Below are 12,335 nucleotides of genomic sequence, written 5' to 3'. Positions count from 1 at the left end.
GTTATATTATTTAAAATAAGTATGATAGTTTTATCTCCCTGTGCTGAAAGATGAATTTTAGCGACTCAATTAAAAATGTATTTGTTCGTTTGTGAAGCGGTTCTCTGTCGGAGTCATTTAAAGTACGGACGAATCAAACTTCCGGCGTCCCAGAAATTAAAAGCCTATTTCCCCTGCGCTAAAACTACTTCTATCCGCGCTGTTTCCGAAAATAAATTATTTCTGCCATCATATTAACATTACAGCTTTATATTTAACACTCTTCTCGCAGCTTTGGTGCATTCTGCGTCACCGCCGCGGCTGCTTTTACTCCGCTGGTGCTGCTGCTGTGAGCTAACTTAACGCAAAGATGGCGGAGGACGAGAAGAGTGGGGAGCCTGTGAAAGAGAAAGACGAGCTGCAAATTCTCAAGGTGTGTATTCCTAATTATATCACGCTAATATTTAAACCCACCAAGTGTGTGAGCCGTCATGTTTTGTAGACTTCTCATGAGGTCATGCTTTGCCTCTTAGTTTACTCGCGGGACATCTGAACGACTCGTTACTATAACAACTGACATGCTAACACACATTTAGTTTCCAGCCTTTTAGCCCTTTAGCTTAATTTCTGTTGCTATGTCGGATCTATGGAGTCAATGCTTTTTATTCTATGGGTAGAATACCTTCAAATAATTATAGTTACACCATTAAACCGCCAGATACATGACTCTGCATACATACTGAGCTTGCATCTGTCCACTTCTTGCTGAGTCACTACATTATCATTGATGCACCGTGTGCAAGTGCAAGCTCTCACACCTTAATCTTCTTTATCAATAACCTTACACAGTTTTAGACACCATTAGCACAAATGCAGGTGCACATACTGACATGATTTGTACCCAAAGGCTGTATTTAGTTTGATAAATCTGTTCTGATCGGTTTAAAGTCTTGAAATCTTGCAGGGACATAATTTGGGCAAGTATCTAAACAGTATTAGTGTTGTGAAAATATAGATTTCTGAATATTTGAACTGGTTTCGATGCTCAGTGTCTTATTTTTAATGTCTACTACAGTCATTCTGTTGTGCTCAGCTGTTGAGTCAATAAAATACGTTGTCATGTTATATTTAACCTTTATAAATTTTGTCAAAATTTCCCTGTGGTATCGAAAACAGTATCACACATCAATATTTTTCAAGGTGTTGCATATTTTTCATATCCAATTTCTTATGACTTCATAGATGCTGTGCTCCTTGCAGTTTCTGAGATACAGCCAGTTACTTATCATACTATATTTAGCCTTTGGGCACATGGGACTGAGCAGCAGTGCCAGGCGCCTTAAAGACTAAATATAGTATGTACGATAAGAAAAATTCATTATACAGCCACACAGTTCTGACTGATTTTTTTAAAAATTCCTTCACCACTTTCACCAGTAATAGACTTGGTAAAAGGACCTGCACTTGTATGGTGCATTTCTAGTCTTCCGACCATTTAAAGCACTTTTACATACACGTCACATTCACCCATTCACACACACATTCACATACTGGTGACTGAGGCTACTGTACAAGGTGCCACCTGCTACTCAGTATGAGCATTCACATGCACTCACACACCTATGGCAACACTTGGGGCAGTTCAACATGCAGACTAGAGGAGCTGGATGACTTGCTCCTCCTCCTGAGCCACAGCCACTGTTGCACTTCCACAAAGCTGGAGAAAATCATGACAACAGAGATTCTGATATCTTGATTTTTAGTTCCAATTGTGGGTCAAACACCTACAACACTGCATCCTACAATTCCCATCATGCAACGTAACAGCTTCTTTCACAAAGCCCCTCCGTCTATCGTCCTTGTGATGAGTAAATGTGGAAAATCTGCAACATTGCAAGTATCACAAGATTTTTAGAGTCAATTTTTACAGTTTTTAGTTCTTAGTTTCTGATATTTCTTTTGTCAGACATGCTTGTTCTCATCTTTATAATGGTTGGTGGGCTGTAAAAACACAATGGACAAATATTTAAATACATCCCAAGACTTGGTTTTATCCTTTTCGCCCTGATAAAGATCACAAAAAATGAACATATCACCATTGGTGCTTCTCGAATGGCACAAGAATGATTTAGCTGTGAGAAACGTGCCTTTGTTCTATTTTTAAATCTGTTTAAAATTCATGAAGTTGTCTTTTTCTAACATCTACTCCTCCTCCTTCTCCATCACAGGAGCTCGTGGATGACCTGTATAATTTCAGAGATTGCTATTTCGAGACTCACAGTGTGGAGGAAGCCGGGAGGAAACAAAGCGATGTCGCGGAGGAGATCGAAAAGACACTCAAGAAGCTGGAAGAGAAAGAAGGTGAGCGCTACGTTCGCTACAGTTTTTAATATACAGAATATAATCGACACTTACTGTATCTCTGTGATTACAATATCCCGCAGATCTCTTCAGACACAAAGCAGAGTTTCTGCTGCAGAAGGGCAGGTGTCTCAACGTGGCTCCGGACTTCAGTGCCGTAGCAGAAGAGTGCCTTTCGCGTGCCGTGAAGCTGGAGCCCGGCCTGGTGGAGGGCTGGAACACGCTGGGGGAGCAGTACTGGAAAAAAGGAGACCTGACTGGTGCCAAGAACTGCTTCACTGGAGCCTTGCAACAGGTACAGTAAGGACAGAGAGGGAGATGTTGTTAACTCAGGGAAGCACGCTAAGTTTTACGTATAAACTCACCTTGTCTTGTGCCTCATCTTCCACCTCTGTAGAGCAAGAACAAAGTGTCTCTACGCAACCTGTCCATGGTGCTGAGACAGCTGCCGACAGCGGACAGCAACGCACAAGGCAAGCAGGTGCTGGAGAGTGTGGACATGGCCCGGCAAGCTATCCAGCTGGACATTGCAGACGGGACGTCCTGGTGTGAGTAGGGCGTCTGGGTACTTAAAGAGCAGAGAAGAAGAGTTAGAGGAAATTATGTGCAATTCTAAAATTGTATTTTCTGTTTTGTTTTTACAGATATCCTGGGAAATGCCTATGTGTCCCTGTTTTTCAGCTGTGGACAGAATCCACAGTTGTCTCAACAAGCTCTAAGTGCCTACGCACAGTCTGTGAGTCCTGAGCTTTGAGCATGTTCGTTCTGATCTATCCACACGACCTTCACTAATGTTTCACCCCTCTTTTTTTCCATTTGTAGGAGAAAGTGGACAGGACCGCCTCTTGTTACCCGGAGCTGCATTTCAACCGAGCCACTCTGTTCCAGTACGAGGAGATGTACGGGTCTGCGCTCGGCGGCTACAGCCGAGCCGCGGCGCTCGACCCCGGCTGGGAGGAGCCTCCGGAGAGAGAGAAGCAGCTGTTGGAGTATCTGGGGAAAATCAAAGAACTCATACAGAACAAGGTAGGGAGGAAAATGGCAAACACAAGTTCCTAGAGCTGCAGGTGACGACTTTAAATGTCTTGTTTCGTCAGATCAGCAGTTCAAAACCTAAAGATATTTAAGCTACGTTCACACTGTACAATGAAATGAAAGAAGCTGAAGGACATTACGTTATTAGGAAAAATATATATATCCTATATGTGCACCTTAACTTGTTTAACTGAGAGAAAGATGTCCTAAGAAGTGTCTGTCAGCTTTGAGTCTGTTGGCTTACATTGACACATTGTGATCAAGCTGACAAAAAGATTTCATTTTCACCACAAGGTGGCAGCAAAGCACATCCATATCTCCTGTTTTGCTCCTAACCTTCAGTCTCTCCATCTCCTCAGGGGAAGGTGAAGGCGCGCCGATTGAGGACGATGCTCTCTAACCTCAGCACGTCATCCTTGGGTCCCTGCTCCTCCCCTCAGTTCCGTTCCCCGACAGGCCGCGTCGGCAGCCTGGAGCCTCGAACTCTGTCCTCCCTCACGCAAGGTCACAACGCCAGGGTGGCTGCCCTGGGAAAGGTGGTGTTCAGCCTGGCCTCTGAGGGTCGCATGGCCTTGTGAGTACAGCATAAAATCTCACGTGTCCACTCGCTGCTTCCTTCAGTACTGGCAAGTTCTGCACTCTCGTAGCGATGCTGTAAAATCTTGCTCTTTTCTTCCTCCAGCACGTTCGGCATGGTGGACAGCGAGGAGACGTGTATAGTGGTGATGGTGTACAACACAGCGGACAGCTGGGGCGTCCTGATAGGAGACACTGTAGTCATTCCCGAGCCTCAGGTCAAACGAAATAGTATAACGCATAAAGATCAGGTCAGTGTTTCTTCATGTGTGCAGTTTGAAATGTACAAAATAATGTCTTTCTACATGGTCTGACTGACGTTTCCTCTCTCTGGCAGTCGTTTGACTTCAGGAGTATACGAGTAGACTCTCCTCTGCTCCTCATCGTCAACGGCAAGAAACAAAACATCCAAAGTCAGATCGCTGTCTCAGTCAGCTACAAGCCGCAGAGCGAATGAGCTGAACAAGCGAGAGGACGTGCAGCAACAGGACCAATTCTTTCTGGGTTTTTAAGAAGCGTTTGAAAATATGGACGTGTGACGTTTCCAAAGTTTGTGCCTGTTTTATGTGTTGTTTTGTACATAGAGGTCACCTTGTTACTTTGTCTTTAGATAGACTCTTTGTTTATATTTATAAATAATTCTTTTTTTGTATTCTGTTGTTGCAGAGACAACACGGACCTCTTTTTTTGTAAATGAACGAACTTGTGATGATGACAATGTGATGTCAGAATTGTGACTTAAGTTTACCCCGAAATATAAAATCCTTTCATCCTAAACGCTGTTTGAGTGGTGTCTAAAAACAGTAGATCACAAAGTAGGGTCGCAGGGCCACCAGGTGTCCCCAAAACTGTTGTTTGAAATGCACGAAAAATAATCCACACATTATTTGGCTCCTGTTATTATAAATGCAACATTTCGGTCAGATAGACGTCATCAGTCATTAACGAGGCTACTTTTCCACTCTTTACTTTGGTGGCAGAAACAGTTTGGTGTAACTTTAAAGTGTTTCATGTGACATATTTGTCATCATCAAACTAAATAGTAAAAAATACTCCATACTAACGTCACATATAGCCCAGTGATACATACATGTAATTTAAGTTTCAGCCGACAATGAATTTTCAGATAGTATTTTCAGTGTTTCTACATTTTCCGTTATACGATTATAGAGTATCGTTTACGTCCCACGCCACTGACATTTTACTGTCTCGCAGTCAAAGACACTTCGGTAACATTTCATCTCAAATTCTATGAAGTAGCCTGCTTCTTAATTCCCGCTCGTAATTACACACCTGCCTCTTTCACTTGAACGTGCTCGAGGCTGGATAGGAAAACCCAGAGTTGACTGAACTAGTTGATAACCAGCTTTGTAGTACCGATTATCCAGATGGCCAATGTTAGTGAGTGGTTAGTCAAGCCAGATAACGAAAAGATATCCTGGGTAAGTTGAATTGGCTTCGAAGTACAGGCCTCTGTCCGCCATGTTGGAAACAGTCAAGCCAGAAATGAAGCACCGCCCACCGGCCAGACCAAACATTCTCACTTTACAGCTAAACAGTACACTAAAATACGTTAATGAGAACATTTGGGGTGAGAAATAGGCAATGCAGTGACAGAATCTTAATTCATATTTGATCAGTACTGCTAGTTTGACACAAGCAGTAGGCCGTTTTTAAATAGGAATTGGTGCGAATTTGCAGTCTTCTTTCAGCATTGGCAGTATAGAAACAAAATCGGGGAGTGCGGCAAAATGCCACCTGCCTACTTTTGTTTATACAGAATGTGCCTTTTTCGGGGCAATGGGGGGCGTGAGCAAGTAACAAAACGTGTAGCTCNTGTCATCAACAGCCCCTCCTGTGGTGGAAGGGCACCTCGTTCTTTTTAAACCAAAAAGGTTCCGCCAATATGTCTACCCTACGAGGCGGAAAATTGGGCACCTTGGATCAACTCGCCAATCCAGCTCTGTGTCTAAACGCTCGCAGCTTGCCGGCAAAACAGCCCAATATTCGCCGAAAATCTGGCAGTGTAAAAGGGGCTAGCGATCGACAGCTGCGTTAGAGACGCCTCGGCTCTCATTAGTTGTTTTTGGTGTGCTGCGGTAGATACTGGCAAACGCCATCAGAGGCAGTAGGAAAAGGAGGGATGTGTGTTTTTCACAGACTATCTGTCTCATACTTCTTTCAGGAAACAGTGACAGTTTCAGCAAATGTGACAGTTATTTTCTTAAGTTACCAACTGTAGCTTTAATTCCTTAAACCTGTTTGTCTTTGACGAGATGCTTTTACTATAAATTAATTTAAATCTGACACAATCTACATGAACAGAAGACTGTGAAGCAATGCTCTTTGGAAACAGAGTTTATACTGTATTTACATTGTCTTTTCAAGTACTTCGAGAAACCAGCACTAAAATATAACAACTGGATTTCACTCCTAGTTTGACTCCAATATTTGTTACTATTGGACAAAAAGAGTTAATATTATATTAATACACTCAGGGCGAACACCACCAACTATATAAATACTAAAACATCAGAACACTGTTAACATATATAGAAATAAACGTAGTGCTACAGTCGCTATGAAACCTGTTGCCGTCTCAGTGCTTCTTGATGAAGGGCCGGCCTCTCTCCCTGGCAGGGGAGCTGAACTGGAAGAAGGTCTTGGCTCCGTCGGGCTCCAGGCAGGAGAAGAACCTGCTGTCCCCGTCAGGGCCCAGGGAGAGGAACTGAGGGCTCCTCTGGGGAGTCGCCTGCCGAGCCGCCCCTGGGGGTTGACGGATGTCTCTCATTGTTACACTGAGTGAAATTCCCTTACATAGACAATCAGCTCATTACTCCTACTGTTCTCTCTTAATGACTCTTGAAAGAACACCTACAGCTTTGTCTCCCTTTGTGCCACTTAGCATGATTCTCTCTCTGCTTCCTTCCTTTTCTCATTAATCAGTGCGACGTGACAAAGCGTTAAAGTTAATTCCTTTTGCTGCCAAACATTTTGCTTTGGACTTTCATTATCGATTAATCTGTGGTCTAATTAATAGACCGATTTGTTCTATAAAATATCAAGAACAAAGAACTCCACCTTCTACACCTCCAACTATGACAGATTTATTGCAAGTATTTCAGTACAGTAGTGGTTCTTAATCTTTTTCTGTCATGCCTCCAACCCCACAATGTTTTATCAACCATTAACAATAATTGGGGAAGCAACTGATAAAAAAGGACCAATAATGAATTTTATTGGAGTAAACAGCATGATAACATCAGCAAACTCTTCTTTAATTTCCCTTGATAATCATGTTTGTTTAACTTTGTTTCACTCCATATTTTTCCCCTGGCTCTGTGCCCCCCCCGAGACCTTCATCGATTTATTTTTTCGACCGAATAATAACCTGATGAAGGTCTCTGTACTAAGACATTCCCTATAAATCTCACATTGCAAGTGTAGTAGGAGTTTATTTGTTCTTCTACAGCAGGCCCAAGGTCTTCTCCAACCTACCTGTGGACCTACAAGTGTGCAAATATTTCGCTTATATGCTTCCAATTCACAAGTTTCCACAGAGCAAATTTTCAACACTTTAGTATATATGTAAAGGCAGAACCTGTGGCGTAATCATTCATAAACTCCTACACTCTACATCCATTACTCTCACTGTAAAACATAAATTAATCATCTGTACAAAAAGACCAAGCATCTGTTATTTAAACAGTGTACCTTTAAACTTTAACTTTAATCCAAGTTCAAATTGCTCTTACCGGTGTTGTAGCCTTGATGTCCCGGTTGTGTCTGCGTGTCTCTTTCCCCGACATCCACCACCATGTTGCGCAGCCTCAGAGAGTCATACAGCCCCTGTAGTTTCTGGTACTGCCTGTTCCTTTCCATCAGCCTCTCAGACACCTCAGTGTACTTTCTTTTATACTCCTCCATCACCTGGAGGAAACAAGATTGTACACACCAAACGGATTTCACGATTAGGAACACGTAAATATTTACAACATTAAGTACATGAAGTTTACAGCTCCTATTTTTATGTCTTCATCATCTATGGTCAAAAAAGAGATAACGATGGTGACCATGAAGCCACTCCTCTGTCGCTTCCCCCCATCAGGCCCTTTGTACTGAGGGGAGGCTTGGCTATTTTTTACCCAAGACTGCCTTGTCAAATCATATAGGTGCTTATTTCAAGTGTGACATTCTGAATCTGCACCTGAGTTCAAGAACAGTGGCTTACTTTCTTCAGGGAGGCGATTTCCCCCCTCATGCCGCTGAGCTCCACTTCTCTGCTCTGGTTCTGCTGGGTCAGCACCTTCTCCATCTGCTTCAGCTGTGTCTCGGCCCGTGACAGACTGTACTCTTGAAACATACGCTCCTGATGGACCTGTTTACAAGGAGACTGATGAGTTGGGTGTTTAGAGGCAAAGAGACTGACACAGATATTCCAAGACTTGCAGATTCAGAGCTACACTATGTTCATATACATACAAACAGAAAGATAATTGACCTGATAGCTCCAGAAGGCCAAAGCGCGGGCGCTGATGTCCAGAACTACGTCCGGTCGCAGACCTGCCAGCACCATGGCTTTGTATTCCTCAGAGGGCGACAGCTCCGTCCTCACGATGTCCAGCTTCCCAGACAGCGCAGAGGAGCAGGCCGGGCAGATTGCGGGAGAGCGGCTGAACTCACCTGACCCATGCTGATCACAGAAAACGTGTGAGCAAGCCGTGACCCAGGCGAAGCCGCTCAGCTTGGTCCGACACTTTGGGAAGTTGCATAGGAGTGTGTCGTCACAGAGAGACATGGTTACAACTGTGGAGAGCACAGGAACATTTTAGTAATGGAGATCAGCACAATAGGCAAGTTGAAGGTTTGATAAAACAATTACATATATTTAGAGTTTGAAAGATCTCAACCATATCAAGGTAAAGCAAATAAAATATCCACTTGGGAGACATTTATGAATTATGATCTTCAAATTCTAGGAGGTTTTAATTTATTTCAAGGTCCTATTTGGTGATATTTAGGAACTTAAAATCACCATATTTTCTTGTGTGTGTGTGTGTGTGTGTGTATTGACTGAATTTTACTATTTCATGCATTATTAGTTTTCCTTTCCCATCATTTTTTGGAGTAAGGCAATATGTAGACTCCTGATCTTATGAAAGCAACAAGTAAACACATAATGTTACAGGGTTAACTCTGCCTCTAAGTCCTCATCAATGACCTAAAACTTTACTTTTAATTTTCATTTTGGCTTCTTATCTATTTCAAATGATCAGTAAGGTAATATACTAGATAAGGAAACACTAAACACCCCAAATATCACAACTTAAGGCTGTATGAAGAGCTATGTAGCTTAGCTAAGGTTAGGGTACACAGCTAGCTTAATGCTACATCGACATCAACTGCCATTAGCATTAGCATGTTAGCAGGTAAAGTGACGAGCTCTCGGGCTAAATGTTATATCCACTTCATATTCAACTGCTCAGTTTAAAAAGCACAACTTTGACTTTTAAAACTAATTGATGTTGAACAAACGGACAGTTTACCGGAATATTTACGGTTAATTTCGGGAAATACAAACCTGTTACCGGTTAGCTAGCGCTTCACTCTGCAAGCGACGACAGGTGACGCGTAATGAATACTGTAATCTGATTGGCTGATTGCAACTCAACGTCTCAACGGTAAAATCTGAAAACAGTAATTTGAGATATTTAAAAATGAAACTACATTAAGTCTAAAAATGCTGAATTTGAAACAAAGACAGAAAATACAGTTGTTCCTTTAGCTTTATTTAAGTTGTATGTGTATAGTAATGAGCTCTCGGGATAAAGTTATGTGTGCTTTCTGTTCAAACTTTGACTTTTAAAACTATATTTTCTGTTAAACTTTGACAGAAAACTTAACATAATGGAATATTTACGATTAATTTTGTGAGATACCAACTTCTTTTTATGTTTAACCTTTATTAACTTCTGGCCCTTACATCGTCAAACTGATAATTAAGTACAATCAGTGCAAATTACATAGGCTAGCATGGAAAATAAACAAAAAATAATTTAATAAAATATAAAATAAATAAAAGGGTCAGAGCTCTGAACAGAAAACAATATATAGGCTAAATGTCTAAATATTCTGTAAATAGGGGAGATAGCTTTAGGCCGACTCTTCACTCTACAGGTGACGCTTTATGAATACTGTAATCTGATTGGCTGATTGCAACTTAAAGTTTCAACATCTGAAAACGTTAATTCAACACTGTAAAAATGAACCTACAGTAAGTCTAAAAATGCTGAATTTTTTTTAAATATTTAGGGAAAGACAGAAAATTTAGTTTTCTTTCTTTGACAGAAAACGTAACGTAACGGAATATTTACGATTAATTTTGGAAAGTACCAACTTTTTTCCCATTTTTAAACTTTATTAACTTCTGGCCATGACATCATCAAGCTGATAATAAAGTACAACCAGTACAAATGACAGATTTAATAGAGAACGAACATGGAAAATAAGCAAAAGGGTCTGAGGTGTAATCAGAAAACAATATATGAATGTTTTCCTAAATATGACGTAAAAAAAGGGGCAGACCTACTCTTCACTCTGTGACGTGAGATAAATACTTTAATCTGATTGGCTGATTGGATCTCAACGTCACAATGGTAAAATCTCAAAACATAAAGTCCAGATATTTTAAAATCAACTTATAGTATGTCTAAAAACTCAGAATTTTAGACATGTTCAGGACAAAGACAGAAAATATTGCTTTTCCTTTAGTTTTATTTAAGTTTTATGTGTAAAGTGATGAGCTCTCGGGGTAAACTTACATCTGCTTTCTGTTCAAACTTGACTTTTAAAACTATATTTTCTGCTAAACGTTGACAGAAACTTAGCTTAATGGAATATTTACGATTATTTTGGGAGATACCGACTTTCTTTTTCTCCATTTTTATTCTTTATTAACATCTGGCCATGTCAAATGGCTGTGCAATAAATAAATACAATTAAAATGAAATATAATATAGAATTAATAAAAGGGTCAGAAGTCTAATTGCTAAACAATATATGAATGTTTTTGTAATCTGATTGGCTGCTTGGATCTTAAGTCTCAAGGGGAAGATCTGAAAAACATTAAATTCAGATATTTTAAAATCAACTTGTAGCTGAATATCAAACATGTTGAGGAAAGACAAAGACAAATTTTGAATTTAACTTTATAGGCTATTTGTATAATGTGATATTGCAGCTTAAATAAGTTAGACTCTGGGAACTTATTCCACCACTGAATATGACTTAATGCAACCTGAACTTTGGCATTACATCACCATTACATTACATTTTGTTTATTCTCCAGGTGCTGATTAAGCTGAAGAAAGTCAGATACTTTAAAGAGCAGCCCAAACTGTAACCCTTCAGATAAACATGGCAGTTATTTCCCAAAAACCAAATAATGCCCTGTTTTCTTACACAGCCTCTGAGTGGATATATGTATAATACCAGACACCTACTTAAATATGGCCCCCCCTCCTCCTCCTTCTCCTCCACCTCCTCCCACTTTTTTTCTCCTCTGTCTCTTTTATCCATTTCTCCACGTGGTACAGGAGTAAAGGCGGGGGGTGAAAGAGGGGCATTGTGCTGTGCAGCAGTGGATCCGGGGGTTCATAGTGAGAGAGGGGAGATGCTCACTCAACTGTGTCCAGCGCGCCATTGTCAAAGATTCCCATCTATTCTCTGCCTTTTAAATAGAGCTCCAGTGTAAGATGCTTTTTTGGGGGGTGGGAGGGGGGGTATTATACGCTTGGTGATAACACACGAAATACATGCATGTGGAATGGCTGTGTGGCCCCACTTGCACACAACTCACTGCACTGTTGCTGATAATTGGCTCTATGGAAATCAAAGGGTAGAAATATCGCCTGAGCTCCTCATGTGGCGCATTAACACCACTGGGAAGACGGATTTTTGACTCTTGCTGATGGAAACCACCTGCAAGACAATTATTATTATTATTATTTCATTATGTGCCCACCTTGCAGAGAATAAGTACACCTGGGGGTGCTGAACAGATGATGGATGAGTCACCTGTTACACCTCTTTTAGACGTGTTAATCTGGCCTATAATGATTTTACTGTCTTCCATGAATGATTTAATTTTTTTTTTTGAAGGGAATAAACTATTCCAACGCCCATTTAAATGTGCTTTTAAGCCATCCAACTGCTTTGACACCTAATTGTCATGTTTTATTGAAAGTTTATAGCTGCTGCGTGAGTGTGTAAAGAAAAATAAAGCTGGGGAGAAAGAGAAAGAGAGAACCAGGGAGGCTGTGTGTTACACGCCATTGAAATGCAAATATCATTGAAGAACAAGGAGTGGTTCTGTGTGTGTGAGT

At 41.0% G+C, this 12,335-nt stretch overlaps 2 protein-coding genes across 2 annotated transcripts; one reads left to right on the top strand and one right to left on the bottom strand.

Moving 5' to 3' along the window:
- Nucleotides 1-143: 143 nt before the first annotated feature.
- Nucleotides 144-4,728, top strand: ttc5 (tetratricopeptide repeat domain 5). Its single transcript, XM_050066685.1, has 9 exons — nt 144-412; nt 2,208-2,340; nt 2,424-2,635; nt 2,738-2,888; nt 2,985-3,076; nt 3,163-3,366; nt 3,735-3,949; nt 4,058-4,202; nt 4,289-4,728. Exons 1-9 carry the CDS (start codon nt 350-352, stop codon nt 4,406-4,408), a joined length of 1,335 nt encoding a protein of 444 aa, XP_049922642.1. The 5' UTR covers nt 144-349; the 3' UTR covers nt 4,409-4,728.
- Nucleotides 4,729-6,304: 1,576 nt separating this feature from the next.
- On the bottom strand, nt 6,305-9,570 carry LOC126404247 (E3 ubiquitin-protein ligase CCNB1IP1). Its single transcript, XM_050067332.1, has 5 exons — nt 9,533-9,570; nt 8,453-8,757; nt 8,183-8,329; nt 7,707-7,881; nt 6,305-6,717 (listed from the first exon to the last, which is right to left on the bottom strand). Exons 2-5 carry the CDS (start codon nt 8,747-8,749, stop codon nt 6,551-6,553), a joined length of 786 nt encoding a protein of 261 aa, XP_049923289.1. The 5' UTR covers nt 8,750-8,757; nt 9,533-9,570; the 3' UTR covers nt 6,305-6,550.
- Nucleotides 9,571-12,335: the final 2,765 nt, after the last annotated feature.

Source organism: Epinephelus moara, chromosome 17 (assembly GCF_006386435.1).
Source record: "Epinephelus moara isolate mb chromosome 17, YSFRI_EMoa_1.0, whole genome shotgun sequence".
In the NCBI taxonomy this organism is placed as follows: Eukaryota; Metazoa; Chordata; class Actinopteri; order Perciformes; family Serranidae; genus Epinephelus; species Epinephelus moara.
Note: the sequence above shows the minus strand (reverse complement) of the source record. Positions and strands in the feature narration are given on the sequence as shown.

Excerpts from the sequence above, each read along its gene's own strand:
- ttc5 (XM_050066685.1), top strand. The coding sequence starts at position 350 with ATGGCGGAGGACGAGAAGAGTGGGGAGCCTGTGAAAGAGAAAGACGAG. Across the intron at positions 413-2,207 it reads ACGAGCTGCAAATTCTCAAG|GAGCTCGTGGATGACCTGTA; the intron begins GTGTGTATTCCT and ends TCTCCATCACAG. Across the intron at positions 2,636-2,737 it reads TCACTGGAGCCTTGCAACAG|AGCAAGAACAAAGTGTCTCT; the intron begins GTACAGTAAGGA and ends CCACCTCTGTAG.
- LOC126404247 (XM_050067332.1), bottom strand. The coding sequence starts at position 8,749 with ATGTCTCTCTGTGACGACACACTCCTATGCAACTTCCCAAAGTGTCGG. Across the intron at positions 7,882-8,182 it reads AAATCGCCTCCCTGAAGAAA|GTGATGGAGGAGTATAAAAG; the intron begins GTAAGCCACTGT and ends TGTTTCCTCCAG. Across the intron at positions 6,718-7,706 it reads ACATCAAGGCTACAACACCG|GGGCGGCTCGGCAGGCGACT; the intron begins GTAAGAGCAATT and ends GTCAACCCCCAG.